Source organism: Mustelus asterias, unplaced genomic scaffold, assembly GCF_964213995.1.
Source record: "Mustelus asterias unplaced genomic scaffold, sMusAst1.hap1.1 HAP1_SCAFFOLD_3260, whole genome shotgun sequence".
In the NCBI taxonomy this organism is placed as follows: Eukaryota; Metazoa; Chordata; class Chondrichthyes; order Carcharhiniformes; family Triakidae; genus Mustelus; species Mustelus asterias.
In genome coordinates this window covers 10,153-36,630 of record NW_027593205.1, presented here as the reverse complement: position 1 = coordinate 36,630, position 26,478 = coordinate 10,153, and the positions used below count along the sequence as shown (strand labels likewise).

General features: G+C 53.1%; 3 protein-coding genes across 3 annotated transcripts; all 3 read left to right on the top strand.

Annotated features, from left to right (window-relative positions):
- The first annotated feature begins 602 nt into the window (after window positions 1–602).
- On the top strand, window positions 603–3,334 carry LOC144490422 (uncharacterized). Its single transcript, XM_078208162.1, has 2 exons — window positions 603–1,431; window positions 1,569–3,334. Exons 1-2 carry the CDS (start codon window positions 1,219–1,221, stop codon window positions 2,166–2,168), a joined length of 813 nt encoding a protein of 270 aa, XP_078064288.1. The 5' UTR covers window positions 603–1,218; the 3' UTR covers window positions 2,169–3,334.
- Window positions 3,335–12,040: 8,706 nt separating this feature from the next.
- leng9 (leukocyte receptor cluster (LRC) member 9) lies at window positions 12,041–16,856 on the top strand. The gene is made up of 2 exons (XM_078208168.1): window positions 12,041–12,074; window positions 13,365–16,856. The coding sequence occupies exon 2, from the start codon at window positions 13,386–13,388 to the stop codon at window positions 15,402–15,404; it is 2,019 nt and encodes a 672-aa protein (XP_078064294.1). The 5' UTR covers window positions 12,041–12,074; window positions 13,365–13,385; the 3' UTR covers window positions 15,405–16,856.
- A 308-nt stretch (window positions 16,857–17,164) lies between these two features.
- On the top strand, window positions 17,165–26,392 carry LOC144490424 (transcription factor MafK-like). Its single transcript, XM_078208165.1, has 3 exons — window positions 17,165–17,353; window positions 23,548–23,708; window positions 25,359–26,392. Exons 2-3 carry the CDS (start codon window positions 23,673–23,675, stop codon window positions 25,764–25,766), a joined length of 444 nt encoding a protein of 147 aa, XP_078064291.1. The 5' UTR covers window positions 17,165–17,353; window positions 23,548–23,672; the 3' UTR covers window positions 25,767–26,392.
- The last annotated feature ends 86 nt before the right edge of the window (window positions 26,393–26,478 follow it).

The following is a 26,478-nucleotide window of genomic DNA, read 5'->3' as shown; positions in this document are numbered from 1 at the left end:
ATTAGGAAAATGTGGGCATTGGGAGGGAGAGAAGGAGAGAGAGGGAGGGAGGGACAGAGGGAGGGAGGGAGAGAAGGGAGGTAGGGAGGGAGAGAGAAAGGGAAGGAGAGAGGGAAAGAGAGAGGGAGAGTGAGAAAAGGAGGGAGGGAGAGACAAAGCGAGGGGGAGGCGGTGAGGGAGGTGTGAGGAAGCGAAGGAGGGAGTGAGAGTGGGAGAGAGCAAGGAAGGGGAGAGGGATGGAGGGGGAGAGGGATGGAGGGGGAGAGGGATGGAGGGGGAGAAAGAGAGTGGGTGAGGGATGTAAGGTGGGAAGGGGAGTGAGTGGGGAGAGAGGGAGGGGAGATGGAGGGAAGAAGAGCGAGCGAGGGGGAATCAAGGAGGATTGGGGAGGGAGGTTGTGTGAGATACGAGTGGGGGGGAGAGATTCTGGCATGCAGGGGCTATTTTCCTTTTAGCTCCAACAATCCCCAGCCTGGAATTGCTTTTGTGCTTCAAGAAATGTATCTTTATAAAATAATCGCAGTCGGGCCAGTGCGGGGCGGTGTGAGGGAATGTACACTTCTGTTTCTAACCTCCCCCCCCTTCCTCCCGCGGCAGGTGAGGGCAATGTGATCGGGAAACCGCGCCCAACTCAGGAACGGTGGAGCGAGCGACCGAGAGGGAAAGAGAAAGAGAGAGGGACACACAGCAAGATCCCAGCCTCGCCGGCGGGACTCTGGGACGCGAGAAGGGGCTTCTGCTGAAACGTGAGGTTCGGCGGAGGTCGGAGAGGGACAAACCGTGTTCAGCGAGAGAGTGACTGTACACCGGAAGAAAGGGGAAAGACAAGAAGGAGAAAAAGAGATAGAGACAGAGAGAGAGAGAGAGAGACGCACATACAAGTCTGACCATCGTTCCACAGAGAGTGGCGAATTTGGGGCAGTGTTACTTCAGTTGACGCTTGTTCAGAGCAGGTGTGTGTACACACACGTGTGTGTGTGTGTGTGTGTGTGTGTACACGCGTGTGAGCCTCGGCGGTAAGTTTCATCAATCTGCGGCCCCCAGAGGCAGAGCGTCTTGTGTAAAGTTGAGTCACGGTGAAGGCCCCATTCCCGTGAGATCGGCCTCACTCCCTCCTGCCTCGCTCGCCTCGCTTTTCCCAAACCCCCCGCCCTCTGGTGCCCCTCAGGAGGAGGGGTTCTTGGGGCTCGGCTCGCCCCCCCTCCCCGTCCCGGGGCGATGCCCATCCTGAAGCAGCTGGCGCAGAATGGCCCCCCCCAGGGCAAGAGACGCCTGCGGGCAGAGCTGACCCGGGAGATGATCAGCGCGCCGCTGGGGGACTTCCGGCACACCATGCATGTGGGCCGGGGGGGCGAGGCCTTCGGCGATACCTCCTTCCTCAGCCGGACCGGAGAGGGGAGGGGAGGAGAGGGAAGAGGAGGAGAGGGGGAAGGCAGGGGGAGGGGGAGGAGGAGAGGGGGAAGGCAGGGGGAGGGGAGGAGGAGAGGGGGAAGGCAGGGGGACGGGAGGAGGTGGATGGACTGAGGGCTGCACCAGAGCAGCTGGAGGAGGAGGGTGGGAGGCGCGAGGGGGCGGGCGGACAGGAGGGGCAGGCGCCCCGGGGGGCAGCCAGCTCACCCCCCTGCCCCATCCAGCCAGCCGAGTCGGTCCTCTCACTGTTCCAGGTGGACCTGGGCCCCTCGATGCTGAGCGAGGTGTTGGGTGTGATGGAGAAGGAGCCCCGGTCGGTGTTGAGCCCTGAGCTGGAGCCCCCGGAGCGTGGGGACGAGCGGGCGGGGGAGGGGAGGGCCTCGGTCCCGGGAGAGGACAATGTGGTGGAGGGGGGCGAGGGGGAAGAGGAGGAGGAGGAAGAGGGCGGGGGATTCACTTTCGAGGATGAGGAGGAGCAGGAGGACGAGGAAATCCCGGGTGTAACCCCCAGCCCCTTCCCCACTTACACCACAGCACTACACAGACTCAAGCCTGTCCCTTCCTCCACTGGCCGGACCCCCCAGCCTCCCCCCTCAATCCCCCTTCCCCTGAGTACCCCCCCTGCCCCCCCCCTCTCCACTCCCCCCTCTCAATCCCCCTCCTCTCCGGAATTTACACATACAAACTGGAATGTAGAATCGCACCCCCCCCCCCCCCACTCCCGCAGTTTGAAGGGGACCGGGGGTGTCTCTCCCTAACTCTATTTATTTTCTCCCCTTCCTGTGATGTACGGACTGCAGCATCCACAAAGAATCCAGTGAGAGCCACATTCCAGTGTTGGGAAAATCTTTCACTTCCCCGGGAATAACTGTGACACATCCCAACACCCCGGAGAGTGTACAGGGAGCTTTACTCTGTATCTAACCCCGTGCTGTACCTGTCCTGGGAATGTTTGATGGGGACAATGTAGAGGGAGCTTTACTCTGTATCTAACCCCGTGCTGTTCCTGTCCTGGGAGTGTTTGATGGGGACAGTGTATAGGGAGCTTTACTCTGTATCTAACCCCGTGCTGTACCTGTCCCGGGAGTGTTTGATGGGGACAGTGTATAGGGAGCTTTACTCCGTATCTAACCCCGTGCTGTACCTGTCCTGGGAGTGTTTGATGGGGACAGTGTAGAGGGAGCTTTACTCTGTATCTAACCCTGTGCTGTCTCTGTCCTGGGAGTGTTTGATGGGGACAGTGTAGAGGGAGCTTTACTCTGTATCTAACCCTGTGCTGTCTCTGTCCTGGGAGTGTTTGATGGGGACAGTGTAGAGGGAGCTTTACTCTGTATCTAACCCTGTGCTGTCTCTGTCCTGGGAGTGTTTGATGGGGGACAGTGTAGAGGGAGCTTTACTCTGTATCTAACCCCGTGCTGTCTCTGTCCTGGGAGTGTTTGATGGGGACAGTGTAGAGGGAGCTTTACTCTGTATCTAACCCTGTGCTGTCTCTGTCCTGGGAGTGTTTGATGGGGACAGTGTAGAGGGAGCTTTACTCTGTATCTAACCCCGTGCTGTCCCTGTCCTGGGAGTGTTTGTTGGGGACAGTGTAGAGGGAGCTTTACTCTGTATCTAACCCCGTGCTGTCTCTGTCCTGGGAGTGTTTGATGGGGACAGTGCAGAGAGAGCTTTACTCTGTATCTAACCCCGTGCTGTACCTGTCCTGGGAGTGTTTGGTGGGGTCAGCAGAGAGGGAGCTTTACACTGTCTATTTTTGAATGAATTGGTTCTTCACTGTATACTGATTGATATTTTTGATATCCTGACGGTTTTTGGAATGTATCTTTTATATATCTGTGGCAATCATGTTTATAATGTCTGTCCTATGTATCATGTACATTAAATTACTTTTTTTAAAAAAAGATATAAATAAATTTCTCATCAATATTTTAACCAGTGATTGTTGGATTGGATTAAGTCTCATTGAATCCAGTTTGAATAGGTTTCACACCAAAGGTGCAGCGCTCCCTCAGAACTGACCCTCTGACAGTGCAGCGCTCCCTCAGAACTGACCCTCTGACAGTGCAGCACTCTCTCCGTACTGACCCTCTGACAGTGCAGCGCTCCCTCAGCACTGACCCTCTGACAGTGCAGCACTCCCTCAGTACTGACCCTCTGACAGTGCAGCACTCTCTCCGTACTGACCCTCTGACAGTGCAGCGCTCCCTCAGAACTGACCCTCTGACAGTGCGGCACTCCCTCAGTACTGACCCTCTGACAGTGCGGCACTCCCTCAGTACTGACACGCTGACAGTGCGGCACTCCCTCAGTACTGACCCTCTGACAGTGCGGCACTCCCTCAGTACTGACCCTCTGACAGTGCGGCACTCCCTCAGTACTGACCCTCTGACAGTGCAGAACTCCCCCAGCACTGACCCTCTGACAGTGCGGTACTCCCTCAGTACTGACCCTCTGACAGCGCGGCACCCCCTCAATACTGACCCTCTGACAGTGCAGAACTCCCCCAGCACTGACCCTCTGACAGTGCAGAACTCCCTCAGTACTGACCCTCTGACAGTGCGGTACTCCCTCAGTACTGACCCTCTGACAGCGCGGCACCCCCTCAGTACTGACCCTCTGACAGTGCAGAACTCCCCCAGCACTGACCCTCTGACAGTACGGCACTCCCTCAGACTGACCCTCTGACAGTGCGGCACTCCCTCAGTACTGACCCTCTGACCGTGCGGCAGTCCCTCAGTACTGACCCTCTGACAGTGCAGCACTCCCTCAGTACTGACCCTCTGACAGTGCGGCAGTCCCTCAGTACTGACCCTCTGACCGTGCGGCAGTCCCTCAGTACTGACCCTCTGACAGTGCAGCACTCCCTCAGTACTGACCCTCTGACAGTGCGGCAGTCCCTCAGTACTGACCCTCTGACCGTGCGGCAGTCCCTCAGTACTGACCCTCTGACAGTGCAGCACTCCCTCAGTTAACCCCCTTCCCCTCACACGCTATAATTTACAGGATGTGGGTGTTGCTGGCTGGGCCCAGCATTTATTGCCCATCCCGTAGAAGATGGTGTGTGAGTCGCCCTCTTGAACCCACTGCAATCCATGAGGTGTAGGAACACCCACAGTGCTGTTCAGGAGGGGGTTCCAGGATTTTGACCCAGCGACAGTGAAGGAACAGCCGATGTATTGGCAAGTCAGGATGGTGAGTGACTCGGTGGGGGAACATCCAAGAGGTGGTATCTGCTGCTCTTGTCCTTTTTGGTGGTAGCAGTTATGGGTTTGGAAGGTGCTGCCGAAGGAACCTTGGTGAGTTCCTGCAGAGCGTCTTGTGGGTCAGGCCTGTTTGGCCGGTGGTCCGCAGTGCTGGACTGTTCCGCCTCGCTCCCCCGGGGCTCCGGAATCTGGCTCCCCGACTCCGGGCGGGGGCAGCGTGGAAACCATATTGAAAATGCTGTAAAGTTGTTGAACCAATCACAGGCTGCTTTTCTCTGACCGGCCAGCCTATCAGAGGCAAACGCAAAGAGAAAACACTCTGTGATTGGACAAGACTGAACGAGTTAGCAGATGAGATTGAAGGTTCAATCCAAAAGGTGTAACAGAGTCAGCGGTGTCTGAGTGAGAGAGAGAGAGAGAGAGAGACTGAGTCTGAGAGAGAGAGACTGAGTCTGAGAGAGAGAGAGAGAGACTGAGTCTGAGAGAGAGAGAGACTGAGTCTGAGAGAGAGAGAGAGACTGAGTCTGAGAGAGAGAGAGAGACTGAGTCTGAGAGAGAGAGAGAGAGACTGAGTCTGAGAGAGAGAGAGAGACTGAGTCTGAGAGAGAGAGACTGAGTCTGAGAGAGAGAGAGAGACTGAGTCTGAGAGAGAGAGACTGAGTCTGAGAGAGAGAGAGAGACTGAGTCTGAGAGAGAGAGAGAGACTGAGTCTGAGAGAGAGAGAGACTGAGTCTGAGAGAGAGAGACTGAGTCTGAGAGAGAGAGACTGAGTCTGAGAGAGAGAGACTGAGTCTGAGAGAGAGAGAGACTGAGTCTGAGAGAGAGAGACTGAGTCTGAGAGAGAGAGAGACTGAGTCTGAGAGAGAGACTGAGTCTGAGAGAGAGAGAGAGACTGAGTCTGAGAGAGAGAGAGAGACTGAGTCAGAGAGAGAGAGAGAGACTGAGTCTGAGAGAGAGAGACTGAGTCTGAGTCTGAGAGAGAGAGACTGAGTCTGAGAGAGAGAGAGAGAGAGACTGAGTCTGAGAGAGAGAGAGAGACTGAGTCTGAGAGAGAGAGAGAGACTGAGTCTGAGAGAGAGAGACTGAGTCTGAGAGAGAGAGAGAGACTGAGTCTGAGAGAGAGAGAGAGACTGAGTCTGAGAGAGAGAGAGAGAGACTGAGTCTGAGAGAGAGAGAGACTGAGTCTGAGAGAGAGAGAGAGAGAGACTGAGTCTAAGAGAGAGAGAGAGACTGAGTCTGAGAGAGAGAGAGAGAGACTGAGTCTGAGAGAGAGAGAGAGAGAGACTGAGTCTGAGAGAGAGAGAGAGACTGAGTCTGAGAGAGAGAGAGAGAGAGACTGAGTCTGAGAGAGAGAGAGAGACTGAGTCTGAGAGAGAGAGAGAGAGACTGAGTCTGAGAGAGAGAGAGAGACTGAGTCTGAGAGAGAGAGAGAGACTGAGTCTGAGAGAGAGAGAGACTGAGTCTGAGAGAGAGAGAGAGACTGAGTCTGAGAGAGAGAGAGAGACTGAGTCTGAGAGAGAGAGACTGAGTCTGAGAGAGAGAGAGAGACTGAGTCTGAGAGAGAGAGACTGAGTCTGAGTCTGAGAGAGAGAGACTGAGTCTGAGAGAGAGAGAGAGAGAGACTGAGTCTGAGAGAGAGAGAGAGACTGAGTCTGAGAGAGAGAGAGCGAGAGACTGAGTCTGAGAGAGAGAGAGAGAGAGAGAGACTGAGTCTGAGAGAGAGAGAGAGACTGAGTCTGAGAGAGAGAGAGAGACTGAGTCTGAGAGAGAGAGAGACTGAGTCTGAGAGAGAGAGAGAGACTGAGTCTGAGAGAGAGAGAGAGACTGAGTCTGAGAGAGAGAGAGAGAGAGAGACTGAGTCTGAGAGAGAGAGAGAGACTGAGTCTGAGAGAGAGACTGAGTCTGAGAGAGAGAGAGACTGAGTCTGAGAGAGAGACTGAGTCTGAGAGAGAGAGAGAGAGACTGAGTCTGAGAGAGAGAGACTGAGTCTGAGAGAGAGAGAGAGACTGAGTCTGAGAGAGAGAGAGAGACTGAGTCTGAGAGAGAGAGAGAGACTGAGTCTGAGAGAGAGAGAGAGACTGAGTCTGAGAGAGAGAGAGAGACTGAGTCAGAGAGAGAGAGAGACTGAGTCTGAGCGAGAGACACAGAGAGAGAGTGTGAGAGAGACTGAGGGAGCGACAGAGAGAGAGAGAGATTGTGTGAGAGAGAGAGACAGATGGAGAGACAGAGAGAGAGAGTGTGTCAGACTGGGAGAGACAGAGGCTGAGGGAGAGACACAGAGAAAGAGAGAGTGTGAGAGAGACTGAGAGGGAGACTGAGGGAGAAACAGAGAGAGAGAGAGCGTGTGAGAGAGACTGAGAGAGAGAGAGAGACTGAGGGAGAGACACAGAGAGAGAGAGTGTGAGAGAGAGACTGAGGGAGAGACAGAGTGAGTGTGTCAGACTGGGAGAGACAGAGTGAGAGAGTGTGTCAGACTGGGAGAGACAGAGTCTGAGGGAGAGACACAGAGAAAGAGAGAGTGTGCGAGAGACTGAGAGAGAGAGAGACTGAGGGAGCGACACAGAGAGAGTGAGTGTGTGTGTGAGAGAGAGAGAGTGAGAGAGAGAGACAGAGGGAGAGACAGAGAGAGAGAGTGTGATAGAGACTGAGAGAGAGAGAGAGACTGAGGTAGAGACAGAGTGAGAGAGAGTGTGAGACTGGGAGAGACAGAGACTGAGGGAGGGACACAGAGAAAGAGAGAGTGTGAGAGAGACTGAGAGAGAGAAAGAGACAGAGGGAGAGACAGAGAGAGAGAGAGATTGAGGGAGAGACAGAGAGAGAGGGAGAGTGTGAGAGAGACTGAGAGAGAGAGAGAGAGAGAGTGTGAGAGAGACTGAGAGAGAGAGAGAGACAGAGGGAGAGACAGAGAGAGAGAAAGAGAGAGTGTGAGAGAGACTGAGAGAGTGGGAGACTGAGGGAGAGACAGAGAGAGAGAGAGAGTGTGAGAGAGACTGAGAGAGAATGAGAGAGACAGAGGGAGAGACAGAGAGAGAGAGTGTGTCAGACTGGGGGAGACAGAGGCTGAGGGAGAGACACAGAGAAAGAGAGAGTGTGAGAGAGACTGAGAGAGAGGGAGACTGCGGGAGAGACACACAGAGAGAGAGTGTGTGTGAGAGAGACTGAGAGAGAGACTGAGGGAGAGACAGAGTGAGAGAATGTGTCAGACTGGGAGAGACAGAGGCTGAGGGAGAGACACAGAAAGAGAGAGTGTGAGAGAGACTGAGAGAGAGAGTGTGAGAGAGACTGAGAGAGAGAGAGTGTGAGAGAGAGACTGAGTGAGAGAGTGTGTCAGACTGGGAGAGACAGAGACTGAGGGAGAGACACAGAGAAAGAGAGAGTGTGAGAGAGACTGAGAGAGAGAGAGACTGAGGGAGAGACACAGAGAGAGAGAGAGTGTGATAGAGACTGAGAGAGAGAGAGAGACTGAGGGAGAGACAGAGTGAGAGAGAGTGTGAGACTGGGAGAGACAGAGACTGTGGGAGGGACACAGAGAAAGAGAGAGTGTGAGAGAGACTGAGAGAGAGAGAGACAGAGGGAGAGACAGAGAGAGAGAGTGTGAGAGAGACTGAGAGAGAGAGATTGAGGGAGAGACAGACAGAGAGAGAGGGAGAGTGTGAGAGAGACTGAGAGAGAGAGAGACAGAGGGAGAGACAGAGAGAGAGAGTGTGTGACAGAGACTGAGAGAGAGACTGAGGGAGAGACAGTGTGAGAGAGTGTGTCAGACTGGGAGAGACAGAGACTGAGGGAGAGACACAGAGAAAGAGAGAGTGTGAGAGAGACTGAGAGAGAGAGAGACTGAGGGAGAGACACAGAGAGAGAGAGAGTGTGAGAGAGACTGAGAGAGAGAGAGACTGAGGGAGCGACACAGAGAGAGTGAGAGTGTGTGAGAGAGAGAGAGAGTGAGAGAGAGAGACAGAGGGAGAGACAGAGAGAGAGAGTGTGATAGAGACTGAGAGAGAGAGACTGAGGGAGAGACAGAGTGAGAGAGAGTGTGAGACTGGGAGAGACAGAGACTGAGGGAGGGACACAGAGAAAGAGAGAGTGTGAGAGAGACTGAGAGAGAATGAGAGAGACAGAGGAGAGACAGAGAGAGAGAGTGTGAGAGAGACTGAGAGAGAGAGAGATTGAGGGAGAGACTGAGAGAGAGGGAGACTGCGGGAGAGACAGAGAGAGAGAGAGAGTGTGTGTGAGAGAGACTGAGAGAGAGACTGAGGGAGAGACAGAGTGAGAGAATGTGTCAGACTGGGAGAGACAGAGGCTGAGGGAGAGACACAGAGAAAGAGAGAGTGTGAGAGAGACTGAGAGAGAGAGTGTGAGAGAGACTGAGAGAGAGAGAGTGTGAGAGAGAGACTGAGTGAGAGAGTGTGTCAGACTGGGAGAGACAGAGACTGAGGGAGAGACACAGAGAAAGAGAGAGTGTGAGAGAGACTGAGAGAGAGAGAGACTGAGGGAGAGACACAGAGAGAGAGAGTGTGAGAGAGACTGAGAGAGAGAGAGACTGAGGGAGCGACACAGAGAGAGTGAGAGTGTGTGTGAGAGAGAGAGAGTGAGAGAGAGAGACAGAGGGAGAGACAGAGAGAGAGAGTGTGATAGAGACTGAGAGAGAGAGAGAGACTGAGGTAGAGACAGAGTGAGAGAGAGTGTGAGACTGGGAGAGACAGAGACTGAGGGAGGGACACAGAGAAAGAGAGAGTGTGAGAGAGACTGAGAGAGAGAAAGAGACAGAGGGAGAGACAGAGAGAGAGAGAGATTGAGGGAGAGACAGAGAGAGAGGGAGAGTGTGAGAGAGACTGAGAGAGAGAGAGAGACAGAGGGAGAGACAGAGAGAGAGAGAGTGTGTGAGAGAGACTGAGAGAGAGACTGAGGGAGAGACAGAGTGAGAGAGTGTGTCAGACTGGGAGAGACAGAGACTGAGGGAGAGACACAGGGGAAGAGAGAGTGTGAGAGGGACTGAGAGAGACAGAGACTGAGGGAGAGACAGAGAGAGAGAGAGTGTGTGAGAGAGAGACTGAGAGAGAGACTGAGGGAGAGACTGAGAGAGAGACAGACACAGAGAGATTGAGAGAGTGAGAGAGAGTGTGACAGAGATTTTTGGCCTCGGACAGAGAGAGGACCTGTGCCCTTTTCTTCGTGCTCTGCCATTTTTCTTTCGGCTCACGTCCAACCCCTGTTGCCCCCTTGATGCCTTGCCCTCATATTTTGCCTTCTTGCCTCCTGGGCCTTTTTCTCCTTAAAAATTATATATTATAATTCGTATTAGTTTTTCTTGTGTGGGGTGATGAATGGGAGGTACCCCCCAGTGGCAAAAGAGGAGGAGTAGTAGGGGGGCGGGGTGGGGGGGGGGGGGGGCGGGGGGGGGGGGCGGAAGAAAGAACAAAGGGAAACAGGGTGACGGTCTGCTTCTGTCATTTTTTCGGTAGTTGGGGTGAGGTGGTTGTTGAGGCGGTGAGTGAGTAGAGACAGAAAGAGAGTGTGACGGAGAGACAGACAGAGAGAGTGTGAACAAAATTGTGTGCGGGAGGGAGAGTGAGAGATTGTGAGAGACTGAGATGGACTGAGAGACAGAGAGAAAAAGGGAAAGACGGAGGGAGAGAGAGATTGTGAAAGACAGAGGGAGAGAAAGTAAGAGGGAGAGAGAGATTGTGTGAAAGACTGAGAGAGAATGAGTGTGAGAAGGAGGGAGAGAGATGAGATGGAGAGAGGTGAGAGAAGTGAGGGGAGGAGGGAGTGTGACAGCGAGAGAGGGTGAGAAAGAGAGGGAGAGGGTTTAAGGGCAGGGGGAGCCTGAAAGGGACAGACAGGGGGTGAGAACAAGAGAGAAAGTGTGACAGGAAGAAGAGAGAGAATAATAGTAGAGAAAGAGTGAGAGAGCGAGAAAGAGTGTGAGGAGAGAGGGAAAGAGGACTGTGTGAGGAGAGAGAGAGACAGACTGTGAGGAGAGAGAGAGAGACAGAGTGTGAGGAGAGAGAGAGAGAGACAGAGTGTGAGGAGAGAGAGACAGAGTGTGAGGGGAGAGAGAGAGAGACAGAGTGTGAGGGGAGAGAGAGAGAGAGACAGACAATGTGAGGAGAGAGAGAGAGAGACAGAGTGTGAGGAGAGAGAGAGAGACAGAGTGTGAGGGGAGAGAGAGAGAGACAGAGTGTGAGGGGAGAGAGAGAGAGACAGACAATGTGAGGAGAGAGAGACAGAGTGTGAGGAGAGAGAGAGAGACAGAGTGTGAGGGGAAAGAGAGAGACAGAGTGTGAGGGGAGAGAGAGAGAGAGAGAGAGAGATAGAGTGTGAGGGGGAGAGAGAGAGAGAGACAGGGTGTGAGGAGAGAGAGAGAGAGAGAGAGAGACAGTGTGAGGAGAGAGAGAGAGAGACAGAGTGTGAGGAGAGAGAGAGACAGAGTGTGAGGAGAGAGAGAGAGAGACAGAGTGTGAGGGGGAGAGAGAGAGAGAGACAGTGTGAGGAGAGAGAGAGACAGAATGTGAGGAGAGAGAGAGAGAGACAGAGTGTGAGGAGAGAGAGAGAGAGAGACAGAGTGTGAGGAGAGAGAGAGACAGAGTGTGAGGGGAGACAGAGAGAGAGACAGAGTGAGGAGAGTCAGTGTGTCTCACTCCCAGCCGCTGGGAGCCCCTCACAGCCTCATGTTCTCCCACTGGGTGAGTGAGTGAGTGAGTGAGTGTACCGAGAGTGCGAGGTAACCCGCTGCACTCACATTCCCTCACACTCCCTCACACTCCAATCCTCATCTTTGTTTCTCCTGTTTGTTACTCTGTAACTTGTCATCTTTCATAGCCTGGTATCGATACAAATAGAACATTAATGTTACGCCAAACTTGATCTTTGTAAATTCTGCTTATTGGGTATAGTTGAGTGAGAAAGATGTTGAAATGTGGACCCAATTCTCATGTGAGAATGCTTTCTGAACCTGTTGTGGATGGTACACACCGCTCCTCGCGACTGGAGGGAGTGAATGTTTGTGGAAAGCACAGTAACTAAACGGAACTGCTTGGTCCTGGATGGTGTTGAGTTTCTCGAGTGTTGTTGGGAGCCGCACCCATCCAGGCAGGTGGAGAATATTCCATCACACTCCTGACTTGTGTCCTTGTAGATGGTGGACAGGCTTTGGGGAGTCAGGAGGTGAGTTACTCGCCGCAGGATTCCCAGTCTCTGGCCGATCTTGTAACCACAGTATTTATATGGTTGGGTCCAGTCAGATTCTGGTACCTCTGTTACTGCCTTTCCCTGGCTCCCGGTTTCTGCCTCCATTTCACCCCCTCTGCCTCTCCCTCTCTCTCTCTCTTTCTCATTCCCTCCCCCACTGTCGATCGATCTATCTCTCTCTCTCGCTCCTTCTTTCACTCTCTCTCTCTCTATCACTGTGACATTCCCTTCCTCTGACGTCACTGCTTCTGAGCAGGAAGTGAATGTTTAAAAGTGAGAATCGCAGGGAATTGGGCAGTGGGCAGAGCGAGAGAGAGACTTTGCAAAAGTCTTAGAGAGAGAGAGAGAGGAGATAGAGTTAAAGAGAGGGCGAGGGAGACAGAGAGAGACAGAGAAACGGAGAGAGAGAGAGATAGAGAGAGACTTCGCAAAAATCTTAGAGAGAGAGGGGAGGTGGGGTGAGGGAGACAGAAAGAGGGAGAAACTGGAAGGGAGAGATTGGGAGGGAGAGACAGACAGACAGAGAGAGCGAGACAAAGACATTCTTCAAGAGACAGTGAGTCTGCAACAGAGGGAGTGAGGGAGAGAGAGGCAGAGGGAGAGAGCGAGAGAGGGAGAGAGTGAGAGACTGAGGGAGAGAGCAACAGAGGGAGAGAGCGAGGGACAGAGGGAGAGAGCGACAGAGAGAGAGAGCGAGACAGAGGGAGAAAGTGACAGAGGGAGAGAGCGAGACAGAGGGAGAGCGAGTGACGGAGGGAGAGGGAACGAGCGAGACAGAGGGAGAGCGAGTGATGGAGGAAGCGAGCGAGACAGAGGGAGAGAGACAAAGACATTCTTCAAGAGACAGTGAGTCTGCAACAGAGGGAGGGAGGGAGAGAGAGGCAGAGGGAGAGAGAGAGGCAGAGGGAGAGAGCGAGAGAGGGAGAGAGTGAGAGACTGAGGGAGAGAGCAACAGAGGGAGAGAGCGAGAGACAGAGGGACAGAGGGAGAGAGCGACAGAGAGAGAGAGCGAGACAGAGGGAGAAAGTGACAGAGGGAGAGAGTGAGACAGAGGGAGAGCGAGTGACGGAGGGAGAGCGAGCGACAGAGGGAGCGAGCGAGACAGAGGGAGAGCGAGTGACGGAGGGAGAGCGAGCGACAGAGGGAGCGAGTGAGACAGAGGGAGAGCGAGTGATGGAGGGAGAGCGAGCGACAGAGGGAGCGAGCGAGACAGAGGGAGAGCGAGTGATGGAGGGAGAGCGAGCGACAGAGGGAGCGAGCGAGACAGAGGGAGAGAGAGCGGGATAGAGGGAGAGCGAGTGACAGAGGGAGAGTGAGCGAGACAGAGGGAGAGAGAGTGACAGAGGGAAAGAGAGCGTTGGAGGGAGGTTTCGAGGGAGATGCGTTAGAGGAGGGGGTCTCTGTTGAGGGAAGCACCGTGAGTCACTGTGTGTCTGACCATGGTCATGGCTCGCGGTCACCATCCTGTTTTTGGGCTGAACAATATTTGCCCTATCTTGTCTAACGCTTGTGTTTTTCTGGGTGTGTTTGTCTCACCCCCCCCCCCCCATCTCTCTCTCCTAGGTGGGGAACGTTGATTTCAATATGGCGGACGGCGGGACGGAGGAGGGTGTACGGGAGACAGTGCCCGAGACGAAGCTGTGCTCCTTCTACAGCCAGGGGCGATGTCGGTTTGGAGCGCAGTGCCGAAACCTTCACCCTGCCCAGGGGACGCACTCATCATTGGTGGCTAGGACGGAGAGGGGAGACAAGAAACCGCCAATGGACACAGTGAGGGGAGTCGAGAAACCGCCAATGGACACAGTGAGGGGAGACGAGAAACCGCCATTGGACACAGTGAGGGGAGACGAGAAACCGCCAATGGACACAGTGAGGGGAGACGAGAAACCGCCAATGGACACAGTGAGGGGAGCCGAGAAACCGCCAATGGACACAGTGAAGGGAGACGAGAAACCGCCAATGGACACAGTGAGGGGAGCCGAGAAACCGCCAATGGACACAGTGAGGGGAGACGAGAAACCGCCAATGGACACAGTGAGGGAGGAGGAGAAACTGCCAATGGACAGCGCAGCGGGTGCTGCGAAACTGCCAAACCTGACACTGGGCACGAAGAAAGCTCGGATGAGGACGGCGGGCGAGGTGGTTTCCCGCTTGCGGTGGGACCCGGAGCTAGGGGGTGAGGAGTTCACGGTGGGCTACCTGGACCGCTTCCTTGGCTTGCTGGAACAGCCCTTCGGGACCTTCAGCTGGGGGGACCTGAGCTCGGCGGCACCCGGGGAGTTGGCCATTCCCGAGCACCGCATCCAGTACTTCAAACACCGCGGTCGCGTGGTCTGGGACAAGGGCCGGCGGCTTGATGACATCTTCGGCTCGACTGGCAGCGGCTGCACGATCCACCAGCTGCTGGGGCATGGCCAAGATGCCAGAGGATTGGGGGGCAACCAAAATGGTGGAGAGCTGGGGGGTGGCCAAGATGGTGGAGAGCTGGGGGGTGGCGAAGATGGTGGAGAGCTGGGGGCTGGCCAAGATGGCGGAGGGTTGGGGGGCAGCCAAGATGGCGGAGAGTTGGGGGGTGGCCAAGATGATGGAGGGCTGGGGGGTGACCAACATGTGGAAGGGCAGGTAGACGGCCAAGATGGGGGAAGCCAAGATGGGGGAAGGCTGGGAAGCCACCAAGATGGCAGAGGGCCAGGGGGCAGTCAAGATGGCGGAGGGCTGGAGTGTGGCCAAGATGGCAGAGGGCTGGGGGGCAGCCAAGATGGCGAGGAGCATGACAGCATTCAAGATGGCTGCCAACTTAGCACAGTCAAAGATGGCCAATTTGCTGATCTTGTGATTGGTGACAGTGTGAGTGACATCAGCGGTGACACCTACGACGACGGCTCCTATGGCAACAGCGATGCCTGCAGCCATGCCAACCTTGGCAGATCCCATGACAATGAGGTCTACAGCCCCGCCCGAAACCAGGACCTCGCCTTGGGCCCCGGCACGCGGGCCAACCACTTTGTGGCGGTGCGGGTGTCCGGTGAGGCCTTTGGGGCGGCCGCCCAGGAGCTGCAGGAACGGCTGAGGCAGGCACTGCCTGATTTTGGGCCTTGCCTGGTGCCCATCTCCCGCCTCCACCTCACACTGTGCCCCCTGCACCTAGAGAACCCAGCCCAGCTGGAGGCGGCACGCTCAGCCCTGAGGCAGCTGGCCTGGGAGGGCCGCCGCCTGCTTCCTCCCGCCCTCCTCCTGGAGTTCGGGGGGCTGCGGGACTTTGCGGGGAGGGTGCTGTACACCGCCCCCCTGGGCCCCAGCCTGTTGGAGCTAGGCCGCTTGGCCACAGAATTGGGGAGGCGCTTCAGCAAGCTGGGTCTGTGCGTGCTGGGGGGCTCTGGGATGCCCACAGGGCAGCCTCCCCTCCACGTCACCCTGGCCAAGCTGGACAGGAGCTACTGCCTGAAGCACCCGGGGGTGAGGCTGCTCCCCGAGATCTACCGCCAGTGGCCCCAGCCCCAGTTTGGCTGCCAACCCCTGGAGGAGCTATGTTTGTGTGCCACTCGTGGGCTGGGGGGCAGCGGGGGCTTCTACAGCACCCTGCTGGTGGTCAACCTGTACTGAGAATTCCTGACTGAGAATCAATGTGTACTGAGAATCCCTGACTGAGAATCAACCTGTACTGAGAATCCCTGACTGAGAATCAACCTGTACTGAGAATCCCTGACTGAGAATCTACCTGTACTGAGAATCCCTGACTGAGAATCAAACTGTACTGAGAATCCCTGACTGAGAATCAACCTGTACTGAGAATCCCTGACTGAGAATCAACCTGTACTGAGAATCCCTGACTGAGAATCAACCTGTACTGAGAATCCCTGACTGAGAATCAACCTGTACTGAGAATCCTTGACTGAGAATCAACCTGTACTGAGAATCAACCTGTACTGAGACTCCCTGACTGAGAATCAACCTGTAGTGAGAATCCCTAACTGAGAATCAACCTGTACTGAGAATCAACCTGTACTGAGACTCCTTGACTGAGAATCAACCTGTACTGAGAATCCCTGACTGAGAATCAACCTGTACTGAGAATCCCTGACTGAGAATCAACCTGTACTGAGAATCCCTGACTGAGAATCAACCTGTACTGAGAATCCCTGACTGAGAATCAACCTGTACTGAGAATCCCTGACTGAGAATCAACCTGTACTGAGAATCCCTGACTGAGAATCAACCTGTACTGAGAATCAACCTGTACTGAGACTCCCTGACTGAGAATCAACCTGTAATGAGAATCCCTAACTGAGAATCAACCTGTACTGAGAATCAACCTGTACTGAGACTCCCTGACTGAGAATCAACCTGTACTGAGAATCCCTGACTGAGAATCAACCTGTACTGAGAATCCCTGACTGAGAATCAACCTGTACTGAGAATCCCTGACTGAGAATCAACCTGTACTGAGAATCCCTGACTGAGAATCAACCTGTACTGAGAATCCCTGACTGAGAATCACCCAGTGTTGAGAATCCCTGAGAGTCACTCCATCCCCACTCCCTCATCACCCCATCTCCCCCCACTCGCTCCCACACACCCATGTCTTCCACCTCCGCGGCTCCATCCATCATTCTCCAGCCTCTACCCCAGACTCATCCCCTTTTACATCAGTCTCTTCATTGTTAACTTTGCACTGGGTGGCACGGTAGCACAGTGGTTAGCACTGCTGCTTCACAGCTCCACGGACCTGGGTTCGATTCCCGTCTTGGGTCACTGTCTGTGTGGAGTTTGCACATTCTCCTCGTGTCTGCGTGGGTTTCCTCCGGGTGCTCCGGTTTCCTCCCACAGTCCAAAGATGTGCAGGTTAGGTTGATTGGCCATGCTAAAATTGCCCTTAGTGTCCTGAGATGCGTAGGTTAGAGGGATTAGCGGGTAAAATATGTAGGGATATGGGGGTAGGGCCTGGGTGGGATTGTGGTCGGTGCAGACTCGATGGGCCGAATGGCCTCTTTCTGCACTGTAGGGTTTCTATGATTCTATGGTTTCAGACAATTTAATAAATGATGATTACGTTTGATCTCCTGTGAGTTTTTCTTCTTGTTCAATATTGAATCACCAGCAGACACCTGCTTCAGAATGAGAGAGGCCATTCAGCCCCTCCTCGAGTCTGTTACACAGGAACAGGAGGAGGCCATTCAGCACCTCGAGCCTGTTACACAGGAACAGCTGGAAGCCATTCTGCCCCTCAAGCGTCTTGTTGTTTGGGATTTTTAGGGGGAGCTGGCTTTCGAACCACTTGTTTGCATTCGTTGGTGAGGAAGGGGTTAACGGGTTGACGGTTCGTGGCAGACGTCACCCTCCCCCGCCCTCCTCCCATTGGTTGTGGTCAGGTCACATGTCCCTGCTCTGTCTCGGAAGCAGTTTTGGCGTCTCTCCCTCTTGCTCTGTCTGATCCAAACTTTCCGAGGGATTTAACCATCCGGTTGCCAGATCCCGTCCGCTCTCACCCTCTTGGTTCTCTCCAACTCTGCCAGCGTCGGGGTCTCCTCACCCCACCCTCCCCTCCCAACCGGGTGAGTGACAATTTAACAAAACCCACTGTCCAGGAGTCGGGGACAGTCACAAAGCTCGGCGCGGGCACCAGCTGATCTGTTTGTGTTGAGTCATCGTGAGGGAGGGATTGAGAGAGAGGGAGAAACAGGAGGCATAGAGAGACAGAGCGAGGGAGGCAGAGAGAGAGACAAAAAAAGACAGTGAGAGAGAGAGACAGCTAGAGAGAGAGAGACAGAGAGAGAGAGAGAAACAGAAGGAAGAGAGTCAGAGGGAAACAAAAGGGAGAGAGACACAGAGAGAGAGAGACAGAACAAGGAAGATGGAGAGAGGGAGAGAGACAAAAAGAGACAGTGAGAAAGAGAGAAAGAGACAGAGAGGATGAGAGAGAGACAGAGTGAGAGAGAGAGAGAGAGACTGAGAGAAAGAGTGGGAGAGAGAGAGAGACAGAGACAGAGGGAGAAAGACAGTGAGAGAGAGACAAAAAGAGACAGAGAGAGAGAGATAAAAAGAGAGACAGAGAGAGAGAGCAAGCCAGACAGTGTGAGAGACAGAGAGAGGCAGAGAGAGATAGAATTAGAATCATAGAATCGCTACAGTGCAGAATGAGGCCATTCGGCCCATCAAGCTCCAACAACAATCCCACCTAGGCCCTATCCCCGTAACCCTACTATTTACCCTGCTAATCCCCCTGACATTAAGGGGCAATTTTGCCAGTGCCAATCAAACTAACCCGCACATCTTTGGAGTGTGGGAGGAACTCCAAGGGCTGAAATGGTTGCTATGAGAGGACACAGGTTTAAGGTGCTGGGGGGTAGGTACAGAGGAGATGTCAGGGGTAAGTTTTTCACTCAGAGGGTAGTGGGTGAGTGGAATCGGCTGACGTCGGTGGTGGTGGAGGCAAACTCGTTGGGGTCTTTTAAGAAACTTCTGGATGAGTACATGGGATTTAATGGGATTGAGGGCTATAGATAGGCCTAGAGGTGGGGATGTGATCGGCGCAACTTGTGGGCCGAAGGGCCTGTTTGTGCTGTGGCTTTCTATGTTCTATGTTCTAACCCGGAGCAGAAACCCACGCAGACACGGGGAGACCGAGCAAACTCCGCAGTGACCCAAGGCCAGAACTGAACCCGGGTCCCTGGCACTGTGAGGCAGCAGTGTTAACCATTTTGCATGAAAAGAGACAGTGAGAGAGAGAGAGTCAGAGAGGGAGACAGAGAGAGAGAGAGAGAGGAAAGCAACAGAGAGAGATAGAAACAGAGACAGAGGGAGACAGAGACAGAGAGAGGAAGAGACAGAGAGAGAGAGAAGAAAATGACAGAGAGAGAGACAGAGAGAGAGAGAGACAGAAAGAAAGGGAAAGAGACAGAGAAATAGAGGGAGGGAGAGAGACACAAAAAGAGACAGTGAGAGAGAGAAACAGACACAGAAAAAGAGAGGGAGACAGAGAGAACCAGACAAAGATGCAGAAGGGATGGAGACAGAGAGAGAGGAAAAAAGAGACAGAGAGAGTGAGACTGAGGGTGGGAGCGAGAGAGAGAGTGACAGGTAGAGAGTGACAGAGAGAGAGAGAGAGGGAAAGAGCGGCTCCTCTACAAATCACAAGTTTTCAGGCTCACCAATCGATGTGGACATCCCGAGATGAAGAAACTGGGCCCAGAGGCTTGGTTTAACTCGACCAAGAACCTGGGCCCAGGTTAGCCTCACCGCCTTGACCTGCCTTGGTCAAAGGTCTGGAGACCCAGCTGACAGCCTGGGTCTACCTTGGTTAACAGGCTGGGCTCGGATACCCTGATAGGCTGGGGAACCTTGGCTGACATACTAGACTGAGCTAGCCTGACAGTTGGGTCAACTTAGGATATCAGCCTGTGTCCACCTTGGCTAACAGCCCTGGGTTTACCTTGGCCAACAGCCCCTGGGCCTAACTTGTCAAAGAGCCCTGGGCCTACTTTGGCCAACAGCCCTGGGTCTACCTTGGCCACAGTAAGAAGTCTAACAACACCAGGTTAAAGTCCAACAGGTTTATTTGGTAGCAAATGCCACTAGCTTTTGAAGCGTGCTGCTCCTTCGTCAGGTGGAGTGGGAGATGTGCTCACAAACAAGGCATACAGAGACACAAACTCAACTTACAGAATAAAGAACAAAGATCAAAGAACAGTACAGCACAGGAAACAGGCCCTTCGGCCCTCCAAGCCTGTGCCGCTCCTTGGTCCAACTAGACCAATTGTTTGTATCCCTCCATTCCCAGACTGCTCGTGTGACTATCCAGGTAAGTCTTAAACGATGTCAGCGTGCCTGCCTCCACCACCCTACTTGGCAGCGCATTCCAGGCCCCCACCACCCTCTGTGTAAAAGACATTCCTCTGATATCTGAGTTATACTTCGCCCCTCTCACCTTGAGCCCGTAACCCCTCGTGATCGTCACTTCTGATCTGGGAAAAAGCTTCCCACCGTTCACCCTGTCTATCCCCTTCATAATCTTGTACACCTCTATGAGATCCCCCTCATTCTCCATCTTTCCAGGAAGGACAACCCCAGTTTACCCAATCTCTCCTCATAGCTAAGACCCTCCATACCAGGCAACATCCTGGTAAACCTTCTCTGCACTCTCTCTAAAGCCTCCACGTCCTTCTGGTAGTGCGGCGACCAGAACGCAGTACACCAAATGTGGCCTAACTAGCGTTCTATTCAGCTGCATCATCAGACTCCAGCTTTTATACTCTATACCCCGTCCTATAAAGGCAAGCATACCGTATGCCTTCTTCACCACCTTCTCCACCTGTGTTGCCACCTTCAAGGATTTGTGGACTTACACACCAAGGTCCCTCTGTGTTTCTATATTCTTGATGGCTCTGCCATTTATTTTATAACTCCTCCCTACATTATTTCTTCCAAAATGCATCACTTCGCATTTATCCGGATTAAATTCCGTCTGCCACCTCTCCACCCAATTTTCCAGCCTATCTATATCCTGCTGTATTGCCCGACAATGCTCATCACTATCCGCAAGTCCAGCCATCTTCGTGTCATCCGCAAACTTGCTGATAACACCAGTTACACCTTCTTCCAAATCATTTCTATATATATCACAAATAGCAGAGGTCCTAGTACAGAGCCCTGCGGAACACCACTGGTCACAGACCTCCAGCTGGAAAAAGACCCTTCGACCGCTACCCTTTGTCTCCTATGGCCAAGCCAGTTCTCCACCCATCTAGCCACTTGTCCTTGTATCCCATGAGCCTTAATCTTCTGAACCAACCTGCCATGTGGGACTTTGTCAAATGCCTTACTGAAATCCATATAGACAACATCCACGGCCCTTCCTTCGTCAACCGTTTTTGTCACTTCCTCAAAAAACTCCACCAAATTTGTAAGGCACGACCTCCCTCTTTCAAAACCATGCTGTCTGTCACTAATGAGACCGTTCCGTTCTAAATGCACATACATCCTGTCTCTAAGAATCTTCTCCAACAACTTCCCGACCACAGACGTCAAGCTCACCGGCCTATAATTTCCCGGGTTATCCCTGCTACCCTTCTTAAACAACGGGACCACATTCGCTATCCTCCAATCCTCAGGGACCTCACCTGTGTACAAAGAAGCGACAAAGATTTCCGTCAGAGGCCCAGCAATTTCATCTCTTGTCTCCCTGAGCAGTCTAGGATAGATGCCATCAGGCCCTGGGGCTTTGTCAGTTTTAATGTTCCCTAAAAAACCTAACACTTCCTCTCTTGTAATGGAGATTTTCTCCAACGGGTCAACACCTCCCTCCAAGACACTCCCGGTTAACACGTCCCTCTCCTTCATGAATACTGATGCAAAGTATTCATTTAGGATCTCCCCTATTCCCTTGGGTTCTAAGCATAATTCCCCTCCTTTGTCCCTGAGAGGTCCGATTTTCTCCCTGACAACTCTTTTGTTCCTAACGTATGAATAGAATGCCTTAGGATTCTCCTTAATCCTGACTGCCAAGAACATCTCGTGACCTCTTTTTGCCCTTCTAACTCCCCGTTTGAGTTCTTTCCTACTCTCTCTGTATTCCTCCAGAGCTCCATCTGTTTTCAGTTGCCTGGAGTTAACGTACGCCTCCCTTTTCATTTTAATCAGATCCTCAATTTCCCTGGTTATCCACGGCTCTCGAATCCTACCTTTCCTATCTTTCCTTTTTACAGGCACATGCCTATCCTGCAGCCTTATCAACTGTTCCTTAAAAGACTCACACATGCCAGACGCGGACTTATCCCCGAACAGCCTCTCCCAATCAACGGCCACCAATTCCTGCTTAATCCGGCTATAGTTAGCCTTCCCCCAATTTAGCACCCTGCCCGTAGGACAGCACTCATCCTTATCCATTACTATCCTAAAGTTAACAGAGTTGTGGTCACTATTTGCCACATGTTCCCCTACCGAATAATGATTGGAATGCTAATGAAGCTACTCAATGCTAATACAGCTAATCAAGTCTTAAAGGTACAGACAATGTGAGTGGAGAGAGCATTAAGCACAGGTTAATGAGATGTGTATTGTCTCCAGACAGGACAGCTTGTGAGATTTTGCAAGCCCAGGCAAGTTGTGGGGGTTACACATAGTGTGACATGAACCCAAGTTCCCGGTTGAGGCCGTCCTCATGTGTGCGGAACTTGGCTATCAATTTCTGCTCAGTGACCCTGCGGTGTCGTGTGTCGTGAAGGCTGCCTTGGAGAATGCTTACCTGATGTTCATCTTCATTGATGACATGTTGAAGGCTCCGGAGGAGATGTCGTAGCTTCTCCGCTCCGGGAAAGTACTGGACGACGAAAGGTACTCTGTCCGCCGTCTCCCGTGTTTGTCTTCTGAGGAGGTCGGTGTGGTTTCTCGCTGTGGTGTGTCATAAATGTTGATCGATGGGTCGAGCACCATATCCTGTTCTCCGGAGCCTTCAACATGTCATTGATGAAGATGAACATCTCGCCAAGGCCATCCCCACACCCCCACTTCTTGCCTTCAAACAGCCGCACAACCTCAAACAGACCATTGTCCGCAGCAAACTACCCAGCCTTCAGGAGAACAGTGACCATGACACCACACAACCCTGCCACAGCAACCTCTGCAAGACGTGCCGGATCATCGACATGGATGCCATCACCTCACGTGAGAACACCATCCACCAGGTACACGGTACATACACCTGCAACTCGGCCAACGTTGTCAACCTGATACGCTGCAGGAAAGGATGTCCCGAGGCATGGTACATTGGGGAGACCATGCAGACGCTGCGACAATGGATGAATGAACACCGCTCGACAATCACCAGGCAAGACTGTTCTCTTCCTGTTCGGGAGCAGTTCAGCGGTCACGGGCATTCAGCCTCTGATCTTCAGGTAAGCGTTCTCCAAGGCGGCCCTCACGACACACGACACCGCAGGGTCGCTGAGCAGAGACTGATAGCCAAGTTCCGCACACATGAGGACGGCCTCAACCGGGATCTTGGGTTCATGTCACACTGTCTGTAACCCGCACAAGTTGCCTGGACTTGCAAAATCTCACTAGCTGTCCTGTCTGGAGACAATACACATCTCTTTAACCTGTGCTTAATACTCTCTCCACTCCCATTGTCTGTACCTTTAAGACTTGATTAGCTGTATTAGCATTGAGTAGCTTGATTAGCATTCCAATCATTATTCTGTAAATTGAGTTTGTGTCTCTGTATGCCCTGCTTGTGAGCCCATCTCCCACTCCACCTGACGAAGGAGCAGCGCTCCGAAATCTAGTGGCATTTGCTACCAAATAAACCTGTTGGACTTTAACCTGGTGTTGTGAGACTTCTTACTGTGTTTACCCAAGTCCAACGCCGGCATCTCCACATCATGTCTACCGTGGCCATCAGCCCGAGACCTACCTTGTCAAAGAGCCCTGGGCAGATTTCCACTCCATCTGACGAAGGAGCAGCGCTCCGAAAGCTAATGGCATTTGCTACCAAATAAACCTGTTGGAATTTAACCTGGTGTTGTTAAAACTCTTACTGTGTTTACCCCAGTCCAACGCCGGCATCTTCACATCATGCCTACCTTGGCCAACAGCCCTGGGCCTACCTTGGCCAACTGCCCTGGGCCTACCTTGGCCAACAGCCCTGGGCCTACCTTGGCCAACAGCTCTGGGTCTATCTTCAGCCTTCCCACCCCTCTTGTCCGGCCTACATGCTGACATGACAGTTGATGGTTTTATTTGGATTCCACAGACACAGCAGTGAGCAGATTGGTGGCTGCGAGCAGAGGGAAAGCGACACATTGGAAGGCAATTACTGATCAGGTTTCCACGGTAACGGTGGCTCCTGACAACATCTGGAGGTGCTGAGAGTCCGGAATGAGCAACGTGCAGAAATCCAGTCACACACACAAGGTAATGACTCACACTCCAGGAATGACAGCAGAGTGAGGCAAACAGGAGACATTCACCCCATAGTGTCAAGGGCGCTTTACTCTATATATAACGCCATGCCGTACCTGTCCTGGGAGTGTTTGATGGGGACAGTGTAGAGGGAGCTTTACTCTGTATCTAACCCCGTGCCGTACCTGTCCTGGGAGTGTTTGAAGGGGACAGTGTAGAGGGAGTTTTACTCTGTATCTAACCCCGTGCCGTACCTGTCCTGGGAATGTTTGATGGGGGGCAGTGTAGAGGGAGCTTTACTCTGTATCTAACCCCATGCTGTACCTGTCCTGGGAGTGTTTGAAGGGGACAGTGTAGAGGGAGTTTTACTCTGTATTTAACCCTGTGCTGTACCTATCCTGGGAGTGTTTAATGGGGACAGTGTGGAGGGAGCTTTACTCTGTATCTAACCCCGTGCCGTACCTGTCCTGGGAATGTTTGATGGGGGGCAGTGTAGAGGGAGCTTTACTCTGTATCTAACCCCGTGCTGTACCTGTCCTGGGAGTGTTTGATGTGGACAGTGTCGAGGGAGCTTTACTCTGTATCTAACCCCGTGCTGTACCTGTCCTGGGAGTGTTCGATGGGGACAGTGTAGAAGGATCTTTACTCTGTATCTAACCCCGTGCTGTACCTGTCCTGGGAGTGTTTGATGGGGACAGTGTAGAGGGAGCTTTACTCTGTATTTAACCCCGTGCTGTCCCTGTCCTGTGAGTGTTCGATGGTGACAGTGTAACTGCAGCTTTACTCCGTATTTTATCCCACGCTGTCGCTATCCTGGGTATGTGAGATAGGGTCTGTTTAGAGGGAGCTTCAATCTGTATCCAACCTAATGGAGAGAGAGCGGAGCCATTAGTGGTATTAGTTTGAGATTGATGCAGTGCTATGGGAAGGGAGTGGGATTAGTTTAGGGATTGATACAGTGCTAAGTGGAGAGAGCGGGGCAATGGGATTAGTTTGTCATTTGAAACGGGTTATGGAGAGAAATCGGGACAGTGGTATTGGTTTGGGGTTTGCTACAGGGCTATGGGGAGAGAGTGGGGCAGTGGGATTAGTTTGGAATTGATACAGAACTATGGGTAGAGAGCGGGACAGTAGGATTAGTTTGGAGGCTGATACAGGGCTATGGGAAGAGATCGGAACAGTGGGATTAGTTTGGGATTGATACAGGGCTATGCGGTGGGAGAGAGGGACAGTGGGATTAGTTTGGGGATTGGTACAGGGCTATGGGAAGAGAGCGGGGCAGTGGAATTAGTTTTGATTTGATACATGGCTATGGGGAGAGAGCGGGCAATGGGATTTGTTAATGATTGATACAGAGCAATGGGGAGAGAGTGTGGATTATTTTGGGAGTGATACAGTGCAGGGAGAGAGTGGGGATTATTTTGGGAGTGATACACTGTACGGAGAGGGAGTGGGGATTATTTTGGGAGTGATACAGTGCAGGGAGAGAGTGGGGATTATTTTGGGAGGGAATTATTTTGGGATTAGAGACCTGGATGAGGGCGAGGATGGGGGATTGACTTTGGGGTACAGCACTGACATGAACAATCCAATTCCCTCCTTCCCGCAGTGACAAGTTGCCAATTTTGGGCCCCGAGTGAAATTCTGCTCCTTTCCTCACAGGCGAAGAAAGATTCGGGAATCGGATCACTCAGCGACCATGAACTGATTCAGCTGACAGTGCGGGACCTGAACCAACAGCTGCGGGGCCTGTCCAAGGAGGAGGTGGCTCGGCTGAAGCAGCGCAGGAGGACGCTGAAGAACCGTGGCTACGCGGCCAGCTGCCGGGAGAAGCGGGTGTCGCAGCGGGAGGAGCTAGAGATCCAGCGGACTGCGCTGGCTGCCGAGGTGGACGGTCTGGCCCGCGAGAACTCCAGCATGAAGGGCGAGCTGGACTCGCTGCGGGCCCGCTACCTCGCCCTGCAAACCTTCGCCCGCTCCATGGGCAGGGGCACCCTGGTGCCCACCCGGGTGGCCACCACCGGCGTCATCACCATCGTCAAATCAGAGGGCAAAAGGGCCGACGCATGACCTGCGCCGGCGAGGAAATCTTTCTCGTCCCAGCTTGCAGTCCGACCAGTTGCTGCTTCCACACATCCTGTGGAGATCGAGTCATCAGGGGAATTTGTTCACCAGTCATGAGTTTGCTCACTAAATATACTCCAAGCTTACAAAACTGATGCTCAGTTCAATCTTTCATTCACTGTCCCCATCAAACATTCCCAAGACAGGTACAGCACGGGGTTAGATACAGAGTAAAGCTCTCTCTACACCGTCCCCATCAAACACCCGCAGGACAGGTACGGCATGGGGTTAGATACAGAGTAAAGCTCCCTCTACACTGTCCCCATCAAACACCCGCAGGACAGGTACGGCATGGGGTTAGATACAGAGTAAAGCTCTCTCTACACTGTCCCCATCACAAACTCCCAGGACAGGGACAGCATGGGGTTAGATACAGAGTAAAGCTCCCTCTCTACACTGTCCCCCATCAAACACTACCAGGACAGGTACAGCACAGGGTTAGATATAGTGTAAAGCTCCCTCTACACTGTCCCCCATCAAACACTACCAGGACAGGTACAGCACAGGGTTAGATATAGTGTAAAGCTCCCTCTACACTGTCCCCCATCAAACACTACCAGGACAGGTACAGCATGGGGTGAGATACAGAGTAAAGCTCCTTCTACACTGTCCCCCATCAAACACTCCCAGGACAGGGACAGCATGGGGTTAGATACAG